The sequence below is a fragment of the Colias philodice genome, chromosome 10 (assembly GCF_061535455.1).
Source record: "Colias philodice isolate Cphi_HAF_F1 chromosome 10, ilColPhil1 Martin Lab GWU primary, whole genome shotgun sequence".
Taxonomy (NCBI): Eukaryota; Metazoa; Arthropoda; class Insecta; order Lepidoptera; family Pieridae; genus Colias; species Colias philodice.
The window spans coordinates 9,696,872-9,718,221 of NC_143095.1; the positions used below are offsets into that span (position 1 = coordinate 9,696,872).

A 21,350-nucleotide genomic window follows, 5' to 3' on the forward strand; every position below is an offset into this window, starting at 1 on the left:
AACGGCAGATATCATGATATGGGTTACAGTTAATAGTATATAATAATATGTAGGTAGATAGAAATCTATACATATAATAAATAACATGATTTTGATTTTTGAAACTCATAATCAAGTTCAGGACCAAAAATATGTGCATTTGAATATGTGCATTTGCTAATGCTACTGGATATTTTTAAGTACTGGACTTTACATTATAACTGCATGCCTTGTGTTGATTTTTTTTAAATAAATTTTAAATTTTTAGCGACATACACAATTAGCAATAAATAGCCAACGATCGGTGGCGTGCCATAAGAGAGACCTGTGCCTATTGTCCAGCAGCTGTATGTGTTATTTTGAGTAAAATAAACTTTATTTTATTTAATAAACACCAAAACCTACCCTGAAATCCTCACTGAACGCGGACAGATCGCGCCGCAACCGCATCTGAAACCGTCGACCGTGCGCTTTGAAGCTGATTCGTAGCTCCTGCGGCTCCGCCGAGCGGCGCGCGCGCAAGTGCTGTATGTGCACATCGTCCGCGTTGTAGTCGAGTGGCTCGTAGTGTACTTCTATGCCTTATAGATAGCAAAACTTACCCTAAAATCTTCACTGAACGCGGACAGATCGCGCCGCAGTCGCATGTGAAACCGTCGGCCGTGCGCTTTGAAGCTGATACGCAGTTCCTGCGGCTCCGTCGAGCGGCGCGCGCGCAAGTGCTGTATGTGCACATCGTCCGCGTTGTAGTCGAGGGGTTCGTAGTGCTCCACGTATTCGCTGAGACGGCGGGATGCTGGAAAGAGAACATACGTTAGTAAATGCTCAGATGAGTATTTAAAAAGGACAGCGGTATAAAGGCTGTATATAAATATTTTATAGTACATAATTTGAATTGTATTTATACACCGTTCATAAACTGAACAGTATAAAGAACATAAAAGGGAAAAATGAATTTTCAGTTAAATTAATTTATAGCAAAATATATTTTTATTAGTTTAGATACGCTGAAAATAAGATAAATATGCCTATTTATGGTTTATGGGTGGTGGTGACCACTTAACATCAGGTGTCCCACCTGCCCCTTTGCTTGCTCTGACATAAAAAAAAAAATTATGAGAAATTATGGACAGTATAAATCTGATGGCAAAACCGACTGAAGCGACAAAATTAAAAACAAGACGAAAATGAGAACTTATATTGCGTCCTTAATATGTAAAAAAATGCACATTTATTATGTCAGGACGGTCGCATTTATCAGACGAAAAATGTGGCATATTTCCCTCGTTCAAATAAAGTCTTTACTGACGTTAAAGCCACTCAGGAACGAAAACGGTAATATTTTTGTGTTCAAAGCGGCCAGGGAATCAGGACGTCCAAGCTTGTAAATCCAATGTTACTTAGTTTGATAACTAGTCTGGGGGAAAAGTTCGCTCGTATTTTTCATTTAAGTGGAAAACTCGCTGATAATGACCGAATGGATTCGCAGCGTACGTGTTTTCGGGTGTAGGAACTAGAAATATAATGTTAAGCACTTAAGTATTAAATAATTTCCTTCACTGAAAATAGTTCCATTCTATCTTCTTTGTTTAACGCTTAGAGATAATCAGCTTTACAGTTTTTCATAGGATTCCATATGATCGTTTTATACGTTGCACATGTTACGCACGTGTTAGTTATCTTGCTGATGATAATATTAAACTCTGAAGATTGTCGTGTGAATTATAGCCTCTATTGTTATTTTTATTAATGTAACAATTCTGTTAATAGAATACTGGGTTGCGCTAAATATGGCATAATAACAAATATAATAGCAGTCTGGTCACTATTAGAGGTCTGCGCTGTTTTTGTCCAAAAGGTAAAATGACCATAGGAGTAATGTTAAATGACGAACGCAGTCAATACAAAAATTACAATAATTTTAATTAAATTTAACTAACCAGAAGTTTGGTAACTGTAGAAGAAAATATGATTGACACATTAACCAAGCTACAGCCAATCCCAAACATCAGGGGCCGTAGACAAAGTAACAATTAAAAAACGATAACGAAGTTAGAAAAGGAAAAATGTATGGGATTGACATTAGATAGACCACGTGATCTAACGCGGCGTATGTCAATCCCGTACATTTTTGCCTTTTCTAACTTCGTTATCGTTTTTTAATTGTTACTTTGTCCAAGGCCCCAGGAAAGACAATATTTTCTCCGTAATTCGATAAGCAAACGACAACAACAGTTGCTAACTCATCGATCGTGTTTCTTACTTCAAAAAGAAGTTGCGATACACAAACGATCTCGCCACAAACCTGATGCTGACAGTGAGAAAATTATAACATCGCTACAGAGCGGTAAAGCTTGACGCTTAAGATTATCTATGAGACAGCTGTAGTTGAATGCAATCTGAGAGCTCCAGCCAGCGTCGCGAGTAAAACGTGCTGGATTTATGCCGCTCCAGAATTGATTCCCCGGCGACGGAATGCTAATATAATATGCGCGTGTCGCTCTTGCCCGGGATTTACTGTGGATTAGCTATGTCCGTGTTTTTCATGGAAATATTTTGACGATTCAAAAGGCTTGAAAAGTCCAGTTGAATTAATAAATGTTTAAGTGAGTTGAAGTCACTTCAGCAGTCTATTATGCTATCATTGAAACTATAAAAAGATTGATATGTTCTTATCGTAATCATATAAAATGCATGCAAATAATCTTTGAAATCCGTAAAATTACTTAAATCCGTAAAAATATGAAAGTTTTGCCAACTGAATATCAACTTTGATACAAAAAAAATAACAGAAAATTCCCAGTAATATTTTATGACATAGGGCCTTCATTAACTCAACGAGCTCATAAAAATCTTTATCTATTTGCCTGAAATGTCCCTCGAGGGCTAATAAAATGTACAAACGTCACTCCCTGCATGGATTACCTACTACAGGACGATGGCACTCGGGGTTTGTAGAGGCCCCGGGGGTAACAGGCCAGTTCGTCCCCTAATTACATCCATTAGGACCAGAATTATACATTCGTAATGTACCTACAGCTGTGGGGTATTTCCTATATTTATAGTTTTACAAAGATCCTGCTATTTATGAATTTATTTATTTATTATCTTTTTGATCAGTTTGAATAATTATTCCACTATTGCATACAAGTTAAAATGTATGAGTAGGTACCTACATTAAAATTCTGAATAAAACACTGAACTTTTGGTCGAAACTAAACAACAACAAAAACTTCAACCGCCACAATCGTAACTCTCGCTAACAAACAACAATCATCAAAATAATTAACGCCGATCGATTTGAAGAACAAAGACAATATTTGCACAGCATTGTTCGGAGCACTTCCGGGTTGCTCGCAAAAAATCCGTCCCAGATAACACTAACAAAACTATATCGAATGCCATAGTAAATAGAACACGAACAGTATGGCAACAGTATTTTCGATAAAATAATTACTTACGCACTATTGAAGCATAATAGGGTCGTTAGTTACTTTGTCAATCATGAACTACGGCGGGGCATTTACGCGATACGTCGCGGCCGGTGGACGAAGACGTTTCGTACGCCCTGAGAAAAGGGCACTGGCTGTTAACAACACATCGATGACTGTTTACGATTTTTGTTGATGATCATGTTTGTGTGAGTCAGCTGTTTCGAACGTTTTCTAGGTAGTTTCCATACTGTTCGTATTCCATTTACTATGCTATAACGGATGCCATCGAGTTTTTTGCTAACAATGCGCCGGCATCAGCGCGCCATCTATCGTTCGTCGACATCGCTTGATACTCTATTTTTTGTTAGGCAAGGACTTTGAAGATGCACTTTTATATATTTCACAATGATATCTCGTATAGATTTTTTTATGAGCGGTTGGAGAGTCAGTATTCACGTGCAGATGCAATCTCTGATATCAGTGATAGGTTTATATAAAAGTGAAGACTTGTTAAAAATAGATACCTTAAAGATTCAGATAAAAATGTAATAATGCGATTACGCCTTAAGGTATTACAGTAATTCTTCATGACTAAACGAAAATCTGAAATACATGAGCATACTCACAAAATATGTATTTGTAGGTAATCCATAGATTATACCAAAGATTACTTTGCAAATAATATACAAGTGCTATATAAGTATATGTTTCGTTACCGTGTAATTGATCGTGGTGTCTATTATCGATGTTTGGCACAGAGTATGCAAACAAAGGTTGTCAAATTATTTTGCAACTGTCATGCACCACGACAGTCGAGACCTTAATCTGTGGTCGACACTTGTACTTCCGCATTCGATCGAGCCGCTCCTCGGCTGTGCGCGCGCGGCGGCTATTGAAACACGTGTATCGCATCGGATGATTGGGCGCAAATTCATCGAGTGCTGCAGCATCTCAAGGTACGTGGTGCATTGTTTTTGCTGCTCACTATTTCCGAACATCGATTTTGTGTTAACGTAATTTTCCCTAATGTAGTAGAAGCCACCCGCTATTTCGGCTTGGTGCGATTCTACATTATTTCTGGTGCCGAAACCCGGGAATTTGCGTATCAATTATCATATTCAAAAGCTTATGGTATTACTGGTCACACGTAATTCATAATCTAAAATCAAATTCAATTCCATTCGTATTAGGTTCTTTGTTTAACAAAGTAGGAAGTTGTTATAAGATCTATTTAAGCAAACACTTATTATATCGGTGCTTAAATTCAATCGTAAAACAATTTCATATTCTAAAACTTAATACATATTCAGAAGTACAAGTCAAAAGTGTTTAATTATTGTAGGAACTAGTTAAGCAATCACATATCTCATCGGTGCTTAATTTTACACAGGCCTATAGTAATTTCACATTCCAAAACATAATTCATTCACGTTACAGTTTATCCTAACTACATAACTAATATTAAAACGTAATATTAGGCTAAATCGTAATATAAAATAATTTCATTTTATATTAACACACTCGGGGGTAAATTGACAATCGAACGTCGAACATTCTAGCGGCTCGCGCAGCGCATCATCATTGTAACTTGTTATTGTAAGTTATAATCTGTATTCATTCACATTACCGTTTCATGCGATTTTCATCCTTAACTTCATATGCGTAAAGGTGAAATAATAATTTCATTGTTTCATTTTATTTCATTGTTTGAAAAATTACATCGAAGATTAACTTTGTTATTTTATTGTTTGTGTTTAAACGTTTTTACATTTTGTTTATTCGATATATAAATTTAAATTTAACAAGATGTCTTTATTAACTAAACATTCAACTCGGAAGTTAGGTTCTTTGAAAAAATTAAAATCTAAATCGGTGGATGAATATTATACGACTAAGGACTTATCGACATTGCGTAGAAAACGTACTATAGCGCTTAAAAGATTATCGAAGGCGTTAGAAATAGGTAATGCAGCTTTGAGTGATCGTTCACAATACGACCTATTTTTATCGTATCATCAGGAAATTAAACAAATCGTTTCAAATTTCGAAAATGCTCATTTTAATATACTCGATCTGTCGGACGACGCGGATAATGAATCTGAAATTGAGGAACAATTCGATGAATTATATTTTCAGATACAGTCTATTTATATTAGTTTAACTAAACATGATACAAATAATTCGAATAACTCGAACATCAATTCATCGAATATCCGTTTACCTAAAATTACATTGCCACATTTTTCGGGCAATATCAAGCAGTGGCCTGTGTTTTATGATACGTTTAATTCTTTAATTCATAACTCAACGTCAATTTCGGACACGGAAAGGTTTCATTATTTAATTTCTTCTCTTAGCGGGGATGCGTTATCGGTGGTTAAGGCGTTCCCTATGACTCATGAATATTATCGCGACGCGTATGAAGCTCTTATAAATCGCTATAAATGTAAACGAACATTAGCCTTTACTTGTTGGCAAGATATTTTAAACACTAACTTCATGCATAACAACGCAACTGAGTTTCAAAAGTCACTCGACTTATTCGATGAAAATTTAAATATTTTAAAATCTATTGAGTTACCGATAGATCGTTGGGATTTTGTTTTAGTTTACCATATTTTATCAAAATTAGACAAGAACTTACGCCGCGATTTTGAGGAGAAATATTCTAACGTGGAGTTGCCGTCTTATGATCAATTAAGGGGTTTTTTGCGTTCCAAATGCGAAGCCTTATTACGAGATACACATTTTTCTGGTGTGAACAAATCTTTAAAGCCTTCGACTACTCAAAATCAATCAACGAAACGTTTCAATTCAAATGCACTTGTTGCTATGAACAATAGAGGTAATTCGAACGATAAGTCTAAAGTTTATTCAAGTAGCTGCGCGTATTGCCATAAGTCGCATTCTATTTTTTCTTGTCAAGATTTTATTAGTAAATCGATTGACGATCGTATGGCTATTGCCACTCAAAACAATTGGTGCTTTAATTGCCTGAAGCCATCACATCAATTAAAAAATTGCAAATCTATTTTTTCGTGTCGTATGTGTAAGCGTAAACATCACACCTTACTCCATCGCGATCATAACACTAAGATCGAATCAAATCAAATCGGGTCGTCGCTGGTGTCAAGGTCACATACGAATCATACAGTGCTGTTAGCCACAGCTATCGTTCAGGTTAAGGATGCTTCAGGTAATATGCAATCGTTTCGTGCCCTGTTTGATACGGGCAGTCAGAGCAATTTCATAACGGAATCAGCAGTAAAACTTTTAAATTTAACGCCGGCTTCAACAACCGCGGCAATTAGTGGCATAGGGGAAGCGGATGCACCTATTATTGGTGACGTCACTTGTTCTATCGGCACTAACGGTCGAATTCTATTTAACTTGGATATGCACGTCATATCTAAAATATGTGGCGATCAACCTATCGCTCAACTTAATTCATCAAGTTGGTCCCATATTAAATCGTTGCCATTAGCGGACCCTGGTTTCGATATACCTGGTCCCATTGACATTTTGCTTGCTGCTGATGTATTCGCTGACTCTGTTCTTAATCAACATATCAAGGGAGGTGTCAACCAACCTACCGCGTTTAATTCAATCTTTGGTTGGCTACTTCTAGGTAAAACCAATATTTCATGTAGTAGTCTGTTGCAGACGTTGCCTGTAATCGATAATGATTTAAATTCATTAGTTCATCGTTTTTGGGAATTAGATTCGGTACCGCAAACTTCAATGCTAACTCCAGATGAGTTATTATGCGAACGTAAATTCGTTGAAGAACACACACGTGATGAATCTGGGCGTTATATTGTTCGTATTCCATTTAAGAATAATTCAGAACCTACATTTGAGGGCTCTCGCGAAGTTGCTTTGCGTAGGTTCTATGCTATCGAACGTAGGTTGTCACGTGACGCTTTGTTAAAATCGCAATATGTCGACTTTATGTCTGATTACATCGAAAGTGGTCACATGACAGTCGTTCCTGTAGCACAAGTTGGCACAGGAAAATACTACATACCTCATCATTGCGTTCTACGCCCTGACTCTGCGACCACACGCCTCCGCGTTGTATTCGACGCTTCTGCGAAGGATATGCATTCTAAGTCACTGAATGACACACAACTTATCGGCCCAAAGCTACAACCGAATATTTTAAATCTACTTTTACGCTTTAGGGAACACAACGTTGTCTTCATGGCTGATGCTCGTCAAATGTTTAGACAGATTGTAGTAGCGCAAGAACATCGTGATTACCAACGCATTTTCTGGAGGAGTTCTCCTGATGAGCCCCTCTTAGAATATCGTTTAAATACAGTCACATATGGATTAGCTTCGTCTCCGTTTCTCGCTTGCCGTACTCTTCGACAGCTTGCTGAAGATGAGGGAGATTCTTATCCACTCGCAAAACGAGTACTACTGTCTGATGTTTATTGTGATGACGTCACAACCGGATTTTCATCGTTAGAGGTCGCTCAGGAAGCAAAGTCGCAGATTATTAAACTTTTTAAGTGTGGGCAGTTTGAACTTAGGAAGTGGGCTAGTAATAAACCGCAGTTATTGTCTGATCTACCCAGTGATAGTTGTTTGACTGGATCCGTATCGTTAGACAATTCTGATAATCAAATTCTTAAGGTATTAGGTCTTAAATGGAATCCATCCACAGATACGTTCGTTTTCGAAATTGAATCTACTTATCGGCCATGTACTAAGCGTTCAATTCTTAGTGAACTCGCTAGGGTTTTCGATCCGTTAGGTTTTTTATCTCCCATCACAATTCAATCAAAATGTTTAATTCAGAAGTTGTGGATTCTCGGCGTTGGATGGGACCAAACGCCGCCTAACGAGATCATCAATACATGGAACAAACATCGCACTCAACTTAATCTTTTGAGTGAACTTCTAATTCCTCGGCAACTTACCTGCACGGATGCTGTATCGTATGAGCTACATGGGTTTTGTGACAGTTCTACCCTTGCATACGGAGCTGTCATCTATTTACGTGTTACAGATGCTGTTGGTAATATTCATGTTTTCTTCGTTTGCTCTAAGGCTCGAGTTGCACCTCTTAAACATACATCGTTACCACGACTCGAGCTCTGTGCTGCAGTTCTTCTATCAGATCTTTACAAATTTGTAAAAGATACGTATCTTTCTCGTATTCATATTGATTCTGTATATTTGTGGTCTGACTCAACCATCGTTTTGTCTTGGCTGCGTTCTCATTCTTCGCGTTGGACAACATTTGTCGCGAATCGTGTCAGTCACATACAGGATATCACCCCTACAGACTGGTGGCATCATGTATCCTCAGGTGATAATCCTGCTGATTTGTGTTCACGAGGTTTATTTCCGAGTGAGCTTGTGCACAATGCCTTATGGTGGGCGGGACCGTGCTGGTTAACCCAAGGTAGTGATACTTGGCCTACGGATACAGCTGTTGTCACATCAAATGAGGAGAAGGTCGTTATGGAGAAGGAGCAACGGAAGGTAGCTCTTTCCGCTGAAGAGAGAGCTCCAATCGAACCAACAATAATTGACTCTTTACTTAATCGTTATTCATCATTTCAAACAATCGTTAACATTTTGGCATTTGTATATCGTTTTATCAATAACTCTAAAAACCCAGCTCAAGCTAATCGTAATAATTTCGTTAATAACGTTGAAAGACATAACGCATTATTAAAAATCGTTAAACATGTACAGAGTCAGGTCTTTTCAAACGAAATTGCTAACCTTAAATCAAACAAACTTTTATCGAAACCTTTTCGAAAAATCAATCCATTTATCGATCGATTGGGTATTCTCAGGGTGGGCGGTAGAATTTCACGCGCAGGTTTAGAATGCGAACAAGGGCATCCAGCCTTTCTACCGTCTGATTATCCATTAACGTTTTTAACTATCGACAACATTCATCGTAACTACTTGCATCCAGGCCATTTCCTTACCTTAGAGCCTTTGACAGCTGTCCCTGATGAAGATCTATCAAATGTTAATATAAGTCGGCTTCATCGGTGGCAGTTGTTACAATCATTTCACCAGAGTTTTTGGTCCAAATGGAAACACGAGTATCTTAACTCACTAACACAACGCGCCAAATGGACTAAGGATTCTAAACCGCTTCAGATAGGCTCAATGGTGATAATTAAGGATGAAAATCGTGCGCCACTACAATGGTCTCTTGCCAGAGTAGTGGATCTTTTACCCGGTTCTGATGGTGTAGCTCGGATTGCAGTAGTTAAAACAGCGAAAATCATATAATTCAAAGACCGTTGGTTAAGTTATGCCCTCTACCAATCGAGGACTAGCTTAAATCGTTTATCTTTCTTTAGTATCGTAAGGTATCTAGACATTAAGTTATCGTTAGCAATAAGATATCGTGTCTGTGTAACATCTATCGTGTTATACAGAATCAATTAGTTAGGTAACTAGTTTTTATCGTAATCAATAAGTATCATCAATAATTATACGGATCATTCTTATCGTTCTCGTTCCCATTATGTTCTATTTATCGTCTGACCAGAAAATACCATAGGCATTTTGGTGGGCGGGATGTTTCGTTACCGTGTAATTGATCGTGGTGTCTATTATCGATGTTTGGCACAGAGTATGCAAACAAAGGTTGTCAAATTATTTTGCAACTGTCATGCACCACGACAGTCGAGACCTTAATCTGTGGTCGACACTTGTACTTCCGCATTCGATCGAGCCGCTCCTCGGCTGTGCGCGCGCGGCGGCTATTGAAACACGTGTATCGCATCGGATGATTGGGCGCAAATTCATCGAGTGCTGCAGCATCTCAAGGTACGTGGTGCATTGTTTTTGCTGCTCACTATTTCCGAACATCGATTTTGTGTTAACGTAATTTTCCCTAATGTAGTAGAAGCCACCCGCTATTTCGGCTTGGTGCGATTCTACAGTATATGAGTCACGACAAGTCGCAGGTGTCACGGTATTACCAAACAGATTAGTATTCGTACAATAAATGGAAAATTGGCAGAACTAAATGAGGTTATGAAGCCTCGTCGACTTGATAAAAACGCTGATAAAGGCAGAGCCGAGTGGAGTGGGTGAATCGTGCCTAACTCATCGATGGCTCGGGAATTATGTTATTTGCATATTTAGCATGGGAATTGAGATATTCTCATTTCAGTAGCTAGTATTAACTTTCTCACTTCGTATTCGACCTTCGTGTTAGTATTTTATACTACGTATTCTCCTCATAAAAATCTTAAACCTAATATAAACACAACTACAACTCGGAACACAGGTCCAAATATGTTTAAGATATGTGTACCCACTATAGCTTAAACGAAGTTTGATATTTGCGTCTATAAACTGAGTTAAATTTGCTACTATTCCTATGTAGGTACCTAAACCGTATAAGAATTGAGATAATTCAACTTTATATTAATATGAATTTCATTTCTACTACTTAACGGCACAAATTGCTCATTATATCTATTCCAACCGCCATATTCTTTTGTGTCGGTACTCGTTATTCTATACGCGAGTGGATCGAAGCAACATAATGATTACGTATCGATATATAACGATACGATGATAGCGTATTGTTATATTGTATGTAAAGTAAATCTTTGCACGTAGCTAGCTATGGGTATAAGTATCATGCACCCATTGTTGTGCTATAGGGATGGCGATGGATATTTTTAAGAATATGATACTTTCTATACTTATATGAATTTATAAGAATTTTGTCACAATTTTTTAGTAGTTTGTAAAGAGACAATTTTTGTCTATTTGAAGCGAAACGTGAACGTAAGTTGAATGGATACTTACCTACTTATGTTTGTTTTTTCTTATGTTAGATCTGCTTTTGCAATATTTACAGTGTCATCCAATTTATACAGGTCTAATTTTGATGGATATTGGTTGAACTAAACACAAGTACATTCGTAAGGTACTTGTTTGTAGCTCAACAACGTAACGTAACAACGAACAACGAAAAATACCAAAAAACTTTAAACATGTCTCAAAAAGATAACTCACAAGTGACAGCCCTACCACTCCACCACGGTGTTTATTAATAAAATGTCGCCGTGTGAACAACCGGCACACGTTTGTTTAGCGAGACGGAAGCCACGGAAATAGACGCTTCAAATTCAGATCCTTCAAATGTTCAAAAATGTTCACACAGTTCACAACCTGTTGATGACCCTGCTGGAATGGAATTAGGCATTTCGAGTGCTCTGCCTGGTGACACTCAGCGTGAAAGGTGGTGATGTCTGTTGACCATTTTTATGCGCCAATTCTTTGCTTCAAATTAAAAAGAAATCGGAGGAATCAAATATGGAGTGAGATTTTGATTCCCCAATGATGTTTTCTTCAATTTCATTCAAGCAGCACGATCGAATTCCAGATAAAATATTATCTCCTTACGTTGTTGTTGGGACATAGAACTAATAAGATTCGTTAGTTCTACATTTCAAATATCTATTATTATAATTACAACTAGCCTACCTATAAGTAATATATGTACTTACTGCCGTGTTTGCCGGGAGATTTAACAGTAACATTGTCTCTGTCGGTCCAATAGATGATCAACAGATTTAATGTTCCTGGTAATTCCTCTCAAGAGACAATTGTCACTCATGCATTCAAATGCTACTACATCAAGCCGATTTATTGTGCGAAAATAGAACGTCCCCATTGAGATACGGTACTATTCTAAGTACTAAAAACTATGAAAAAATGCATTTAAAAGGTCAAGGCAGTCAACAAACATATTTATAATATCTTCTATTGTTTTTCATAAACAAACAAAATTCCAGATCACTTATTTTCTAAATGCCGAGAACACCATTTACAAAACAATAATTTGAAATTTAAATACCATAATCACATCGCTTCTATTCAATCTTAGTTAAATTAATGAAAATGAAGGAAGACATTGCTAATACCAGTGCCATCCCTCTGACTTACCGTATTTCTTCATGAATAATCTACACAGTGCCTATATTGTATTATTAATTTGCAGATACATAATGTACATCAAAGTAATATTAATCCAAACAATATCCTACTCAAAGTCAAGTAAACCGCTTAGCGATCTGTTAAACACGTCTCATCCACTCCATCCGACGTTGCTTTTATCAGCATTATTATCAAGCCTACGAGGCTCCGTATAGCTTCATTTGAAAAATACTTCTTGCCAGATTAAACTCCGGTAATCGGCGAAGTTGAATAAATCTCTATATCTGCCTGGCTTTAGACAATTTATCATCCAATTTGCATAATGCTTGAGGCTGAACGTTTTAATGATTGAATGCAAAATCAGGTAATGTGCGAATGTAATTTTAATTAAGAATCGAGCCGAAATTACAAAAATACGTAGAAAATTGTATTTCTTTTCAGTTCGTTCAAGTTCAAGGCGTGAATCTTGTTGTATTGTGTCTGCTACATCATCTCAAACAACATGTCACTCGCATGATCGAATTTGATGGACATGGATTCATCCTTATACAAACATACACATAATATAATCTCGTAATATCAAACGAGAAAATATTACATTGAGGCCCATTCTATTAACTGATAAACTTTCAACATTCCTGGATTAATAAGGTAATAAAATTATACATCATCGGCTGTAATTCGTATGATTTAACAATTAATGATCTTTTGAGAGTTGGCTGATATTAAATACAGATAAAAAGTGATGACGTTTATTAGTGAATTGTAGAATGGATCGAAATTAATCACGCATGGTCAATAATAATGGGTATTGTGCATGCAACAGTTTATTAATACAGCTATAAATAATGTTCAGTGGTCGTTTTTTGGCTTTTCAGTTCAATGTAAGCAAAAATTTATTTTAGGGTCTAAATACTGCGTTATAAGCTAAATACTGCGTTACGTGGTTATACTGATCATGCAAAATCAGCCTATCCAAGAAATGACCTAATTCAACTTATTTATAAGCTAGTATGGAAAAACAACAAATAAACAATCATATGACCAGTAAATGAAATATAAACAATGGACGAGTGTGTATAGTATGTTATGTAAGTGTAACATTATGATTGACCGGTACATTAATTAAAATCTTTCAATTATAATTTCGTTTATATTTTATTGTATTTTTTATACAGTAGCTGTCTGTTTACATAATGTATTAATTTGAATCATTTGTATGAGACTGAATTTATTATTAAAAAAAATACATAAAATTAAACATAATTAAACTGTATATTTGGGAAGGTATATTTATTTAAAATATTAAATTACTAATTTTTTTAAATATTGTAGTACGTAATCAACTTTTTAGTAATGAATCTCACTGTCATAATACAATTCACAAAAAATACATTTTATGTAAACTACTTCTAGAGATCACATTAAAAAGTACGAATCCGCCGGCCGTGCTGTAATTTCTCGATAAGAAACGAAAGTCAGTAGCTACAATGATAAATTACAAAATATATTCATGAGGTGAAAGGTGCAAAAAATCTCATTAAATCTGCAATTATGGTATACTTGTGCTGCGGTCGCTTAGCAACCGTTGAATAATACATTATTGGGATTTTTATACAAACAAACAAGTTTAATCATCTGAGAAGATACCACACTTTTGGCACACTTTTGAATTATAAGTAGCCACATTAATTACTCAATCTTTACACATAATTCATAAATTTGCAACACATAGCAAACTAACATTGCACTGACGTTGTACCGTCGCAAACCAACATTGCCCTGACGTTGTAGCAAGCAGAACGAATCATGTACCTTCCACATAGACTTGCAATTATAACACCACATTATTACATACATACATACACACACCACAAACATACACAACTATATCTCTCGTAGGCTCAATAAAGATCAACAAAACGCGACGAGCCAACAACGTGTCACAGTGTATTAACTCAAGTTGCGAGAAACTTCGCCCATAAAGGACTTACCTAACTCTCAACTTAACTGTTTATTAACACCACAGTTTTGGGACTATATACAATACATGATACAATACATAATTATGTGACGTCGAACGATTTCAAACACTTCTTGCAACGAGATGATACAATCAATTCCAGTTCATTCTCAGTTTTCTGCAAATTTCTTAAATTCTGACCACGAACAGTATAATTAAAGACGAATGCGATTTATCCTTTTATTTTATTACTCCATTATAATAATTGTACAAAGGTAAGGAAAATTCTATTCACCAAAAATACACTGAAATATTACAATGAAACTTTTTTTCCTTTTGTTATATTTGCTTATAATTGGAAGAGGTAATGTAATCTCAAATTATTTTAAAATTCTTCGTTATTTAAGGGTTATTAGAGACGTGGGTATATTGACCACGTGTGATATAAAACCGTAATAGATATTCAAATGATAATCAAATATAGATAAGCATAGTTAAACACTTATAAATAACAAATCAGCTTGTTCGATATCCTCCATTCAATACATGACAAAACGTAAACAAACACGGGAATACCAGAACCAACAGATAAAAGTTATCCCTTGATAAGCATATTTTACGGAAAATCCGATTTAGCGCATGTAAGAAAAATTTATGGCCGTACATAATGAGATAATATTTCATACTCCAAGAACACGTGGAAAGGATTTGTAACGCGTAATGTGTAATAACGTGCAACATAAAGTGGTGAATGCATAATTTGCTTTTACTATGGCATCGCATCACTTTCTTGGAGATTATAAATCCGAAAGTAACTGAGCCGGGTTATTATTACCGAAAGTTCCATACGCTGTTTGACTACTTACGACTGGTACGCCGTACGAGTTTCATTATCATTAGAAATATTACGTACCTTCTACCTAAAATGATTTTATCTCTCTTTTAAACAAATATTTAGTAGTGAAAATAAACTTACAATACATAATAACTATGTCTAATATGTTCATTATTAATCCATACTAATATTATAAATGCGAAAGTAACTCGTCTGTCTATCTGTTACTCAATCACGCCTTAACTACTGAACCAATTTGCATAAAATTTGGTATAGAGATATGTATTTTGATACCCGAGAAAGGACATAGGATAGGTTTTATCCCGGAAATCCCACGGGAACGGGAACTATGCGGGTTTTTCTTTGACTGCACGGGCGATGCCGCGGGTGGAAAGCTAGTGTAAAATAAATTATAGAACTCGTACAACTTATATTATACAGGGTTACTTGTAAAACACCGGCAACCTCGCAGGACAAGATAGCTAACATCATAAGTAACAACATTTGTTCTACGACTTTTGATAATTTGTTAGATTTTATTTTCATACAAAAATAAATATTCATTTAATTTTCCGTCTGAATATTATAAACTCTACGCCTCCCAAAAATTACGTAAACAAAAAGCGAACGAGAGGGGGAAGGGGGCGTCGCGTCGTCCATCCGATAATTAATAGAACATAGACTTACAAATGTAAGGAGAGTACAATAAAAGTTTAAAAAATCATTTAAAAATAATTTATTGCGTTATGCCAAAAGTCGTAGAACAAATGTTGTTACTTATGATGTTAGCTATCTTGTCCTGCGAGGTTGCTGGTGTTTTACAAGTAACCCTGTTATACGTATCTAGCTGTGACCATATAATGAATAATGAAAATAGATGAAAACATTTTTAGTTTATCAATTTCTGAAACGAAAAAATAATTTTATACAATAAGAGTAGAAATCTCTTGTAAATTGGCAAAGTATGAGCAACATTATTCGCCCCGATGATACTATTTTCATTTTATAATAAATTAAATTAAATTCTCATAACATTGCTCTGTGAAAATGGGAACGAGAAAATCAATGTACGAGCGAACTTAATAAAGGTGACAGGCGTAAAAAAAGAAGAACTTATTTTATTTTTATCCATCGAAAACATTCTCGACAGAAGCGCTGTATCGTTTTTACTTCAACGTCTACATAAATTGGACCTAATAGTGAGTGACATTTTTTTTATTGGCTTATTTTACGCATCTATCGCCCTCGCATAGTCTGTGGATGGCATTGACACTGACAGCCGGTGACATTGTAAGCCCGAGAGTGATAAGCTTTTGTTTAACATTACGTACGTACAAAACAATAAATTATATCTGTGAACGGAAACACATTACAATTGGCACATGGATAAAGGGCTTTTTATTTATTGTATCATTTACGCAACAATAGAACTACTAAATAGAATACGATTAGAGGAATGCAGGATAGAAGTAGCCTTGTATTAAATTAAATTCAGAAATACTATATAACAACGTTGACTTTTTTCAATATTATTTTGCCCATTGCCTAGTTTGTAAAATTGTAATGTCACCCGGATATGAGTGCTGTACGAAATGATTAATGATAAATGAATAAACAATAATTTCACCGTCTTAGTTAAACAGTTGGTAAAAATGAGCCTCACGAAAATCAAAGTGTCCTTTGGTAAGTATATTAGCGCTAGAAGGGAACAAACGACATAATAAATGAAGATGAGCAAAATGTCAGCGGTAACGACTCATAAAAAAATGAGGAAACTTCCCAAGCTCCATATACCTACATAATAAACAGGTCAAGGTTGCACGAGAGTATGACAACCACGATCCAACTTCCAACTTTGTCACAAAGCAAAGAAACACGAGAAACAATTAAAAGTTTCAAGTCCATTCTCTCTTCAATATCTTCAGATACGTTTTTCTCGTTAATAAGCACCTGGCCCGCTGCGTCACGTGCCGAGCCATCGTTAAAAGCGCGAAGACTCCCAAAAGGATTTAAGGATTACTACATTGTCCCAGGGGTTTGAAACTTTCCAACGCTTGAACAATAACTTCCCCACTCCTGTTATACTTGCGATTTGATAGCGCTATTGGTTCGGCTTAAATTGTGAAGTTAGGTAAGTACATCATACCATTGTGGACTTTTTAATTTAACCAACGCGAATGGATCAATGGAATATGTAAAAAGAGGTTCCAGGCATTATGATAAAAATACACAATACGCTTTATATGTACATATTTCATTGCTTTAGCCTCGAAAATATCTCGTATAACGAGCTCCAAGTTACGAGATTATTATTGTATTATCAAGAGGTAGAATTTATTTGTGAGAGGCAATTTATAAAACTATCAAATGGATAACAATGTCTAGGACATATTGAAAGTCAAAAATATAACAGAATAAATCTAACTTCATTGCATTTAGTATAAAATTATAGTGGAGTTATAAAAAGAGAAGAATTTTATATTCGCTTACAAGTAAGTCGCTATGAGCACTTTTTAACTAGAAAAATTAACTGCATGGAAATGCACAATATTACAATAATACTGGACGCATACGCAAATTCCGGGAATTACACTTACATGCAATACTTAAAACGTAACAAGAATTCGATATCGTTCTAGATCCAATTTACTTAATCGTTCCAAATTAACGTAACAAAAACGTAATATTACTACCGCGTCCACACGACACCATTCAGTAGGTAAACACTGAACAGACACAAAACAGAAATATTTGCAAACATCAAATCTTAGCCAGCAACTTCCAATTATAAACAGAATGCAATTTGTGTGGGTGACCTAGATTGCAGTTTCAAGCTCACTGACCTGGATTCGAAGGCTGTATCTATGGTTATTCAATTAGAATTCGCGTAAAAATAAAACCTTCAAAAATCGTTGATTTCGGGTACTACAGTTATGCAGCAATTGAAGATAAAAGGTCAGCTTTTGAGCGTCCATCAAATGAATTTTAAACATAAATGTTGTATTTAAATATGTATAAACGAATCAGTGATCGTGCAGAATTTAATATCATAAAAATCCTTGCCATACCATGCATATAAAATTTGAAAACACGATGACTTAGCAAGATAAAACAGAGCCATTCGGAGTTCAAACCGATCGTTAAAAACGGATTATAAATTATTCAAACAGGACCAAATCTACGAATTAGTAATGTCTAGCTCCTATTGCCATAAGTCCTCTGGAACTACAGAACAAAGCGTAAAAGAGCCGGGTAAAGAAATTTAATTATCTAGTTAGGGACAGACAAAAGTGCTTTCGCTGACACAAAACTACGGGAAACTCGGCAATACGCGGTGGGACGGGCCAATTACTTAGCGACCAGTTTGTATCGACGTACCTACTCCCCTGGGAGTTGAGTCGGCATACAAATTAGTAAATGTGTGTATTGTCACTGACTGGCAGGTTTATAGCTGCGTAAACAATGTGCAAACAGAGAAACATAACTAATATCTATACTTTACTTACAGTTTACCTGTATTTCCGCGTTATAAATTATAATATTGCATCTATTTAGTTTTAAAGTTACGTATTGCGTTGTGACGATTACCTAGTAACCAGACACTTAAAACGCACTGATGCGTTACAGTTCTCGAAACGGTCAACCAAGAAGTAAAACTATATTCTAAAACGCAAATATTGTACGTAGTTTTTTTTTCCATTGTAAAAAGTAAATCAGGTTTGTACTCCAATTATTAAAAAAACGAGCCGTGAGTCAGTATTGCCACGTAATCACTGTTTAGAACGTTCTCGTACATTTCCGAAGTCATTCATTTGTTCATAGTTACACAATAGCATCGTCAAGTGAGCGAAATTGGTTGACAAACGAACATAAATATACACATACACTATACAGTCGATAGTTAATCGACGAACTGTGTACGGACGCAGCCAATCTCGGCCGCGGGACTCGGGAGCTTCGATTAAACCACGAAACAATCCTCCATCAGCGTTGATAACTTTGGTTTTAAATGCAAATTTTAATCAATTGTTTTACGACGCCTTCTATGACTTGAGGAATAATGTTCGAATGTTTATTTAACGGAAGTCATTTTATATGTAAAACACGTCTTTATGGGGACGGGTTTTGGATGTTATTTTAGTAAATACGCCGGGTATGGTATCCTAGAATAACTTAGAGGACAGTCAAACAAAACATTGAAAATTTAGTTAATCACCGATGCCTGACGAAATTGACTTCTCTATATCATTTCCCATGCGAAAGTAACCTTGCGCGACGGATGTTCACCATATTAACGTGTCAAGATTTCATTTATACTATAAGCATTTTACAAGAATATCGTCACATACAATGCACGTATACAATAATTCTTGCTACAACTAGACGCCGGACACATGTAACTAATTGCTTTCGTTGAGAACTCATAAAACGAAGGAAATGACTTGAGTCCAGTGGCTTTTAATTCACAGCCAACCTCTAATGAAACGCCTTGACTTTTGTTCTTGCGTATTTTATCAGTGTCGAGTTTTATTTGACTTGTGAAAATGGGAAAGATTTTTTGTGTCTAGATGTCTCTTTTTAGACTGCGTATTAAAATTAAAAATAAAGTATAATACGTTAATACAATTTGAATGAATAAATAGCTATACAAACACTGTTTTCACTGCTCCAATATAATTCTTGATATCAGAGTTCGGACATGGTACACGCACAACTACCGTCACACTCTATTTTACCAACCATGCAAGAGAAATAATGCAATGCTGAATACAGAAACAAATTCAACTTATAATTTTAAGAATAGAGCATAATATTATGAAAAACAGTTTTTCCTTACATATATTTAAACTGATTAGTTACCATTTTCCTTTATTACTTCAAATATAATAACCTAAATCCCATTACCACAACAATAATACAAAAATACCCGTCCGAGAATCTCGAAAAGCAGACAGCACAATATCCAGCAAATGTAACAGTGTAACTAGATAAGTGCTGCATTATGCAGAACTAGAGAGACGCCGTGTACAAAATTACGCTTATGTACTATGTAAATAAGGTGAGCGTTGTATAAAATGCAACTCGTGGCCGCGCGCTATCCGCTGCAGCGTACACCTTTAGGACCCACTGACCCAATTCCCTTATGAAACCTCTTGTTCCTTGTTGCCAGGGGAAATATCTCCGCATTGATTTATACAACTTGTACATTTTTATACTGACGATATATTATGGGATGCCGGGTCGCTTATCTCGAATCGATAGCTGGAGTAATGTGAGTGTAAATATTGTTTACGCGCCTTTATTTTATAGGACGTCCATATTTTTACAAAAATGTGTTAAATGTATACTTATTGTTAAAACTTATATATCACATTTTCATCAATATTTTACATTTCCAAATTAGAAGCTTCTTATGGTAAAATATTTTTATAAATTCTGCGAGGAAACTTATAAGATTTCGCGCGTATTCTTGACGCGCGTGTTCCCATTCCCTCAGTATGTCATGGGGCATGCATTTTACAACTGTTTCACTGATCGATTGCCGGTTAGGGTCAAGTGGGTGAACTGCCTTGTCCCTCCGGGGACTTTTCAGAAACGGTCCTATACATACAGGCTGTATAAAATATGATCATATTTTTTTCGAACTCATTTTGGAAACGTTCTCATTTACAGAAAATCTGTTCGAAATTGTTACATATTTCTGCTCAGCCAAAACAGCACTTGAATATTAGCAGCGCACGAGATACGCAGTCAGTGGTTAAATGCAAAGTTTCATAACATGCAAAATAAAAATGAAACATCTTAAATGCAGTTTGTAGCTAACCGCGACAGCATCGCGCTCGGTTAGCCTCGCTGACCCAATTACCTTATGAAACCTCCTTGCAACCGAGTTAGAAATACAGGGTGTCCCAAAAAGTAGTGATGAACGGAAGCTGGGAGGTAGAGGACCTAAAGGGCTATCCGAATCACCCCCATGTATGTTATGCGATTTTTCGTATTTTCGGAGTTATGACGTTTTTTTCAATTTTTCACCTATCGCCGAGTACGGTGATATTTTCACTCATGGTGACGTCAATTATTGCGGAAGGTGCTTGATTTTTTTTGTGTGCTAAGCTGAAAGATAGGCCAATTCAGTATGGTAACATTTACTATCGTTAGATCTTTGAATGGAATAAAAAAAAGAATTAAAATGCCAAGA

The 21,350-nt window shown here is 36.0% G+C and overlaps 1 protein-coding gene across 1 annotated transcript in view; it reads right to left on the reverse strand.

Moving 5' to 3' along the window:
• Positions 1 to 21,350, reverse strand: part of kuz (zinc-dependent metalloprotease kuz) — a 78,418-nt gene that overhangs the window by 40,729 nt on the left and 16,339 nt on the right. Inside the window, exon 2 of the mRNA XM_089700229.1 lies at positions 582 to 775. Coding sequence (XP_089556355.1) covers positions 582 to 775 — 194 coding nt within the window. The remainder of the gene's footprint in view (positions 1 to 581; positions 776 to 21,350) is intronic.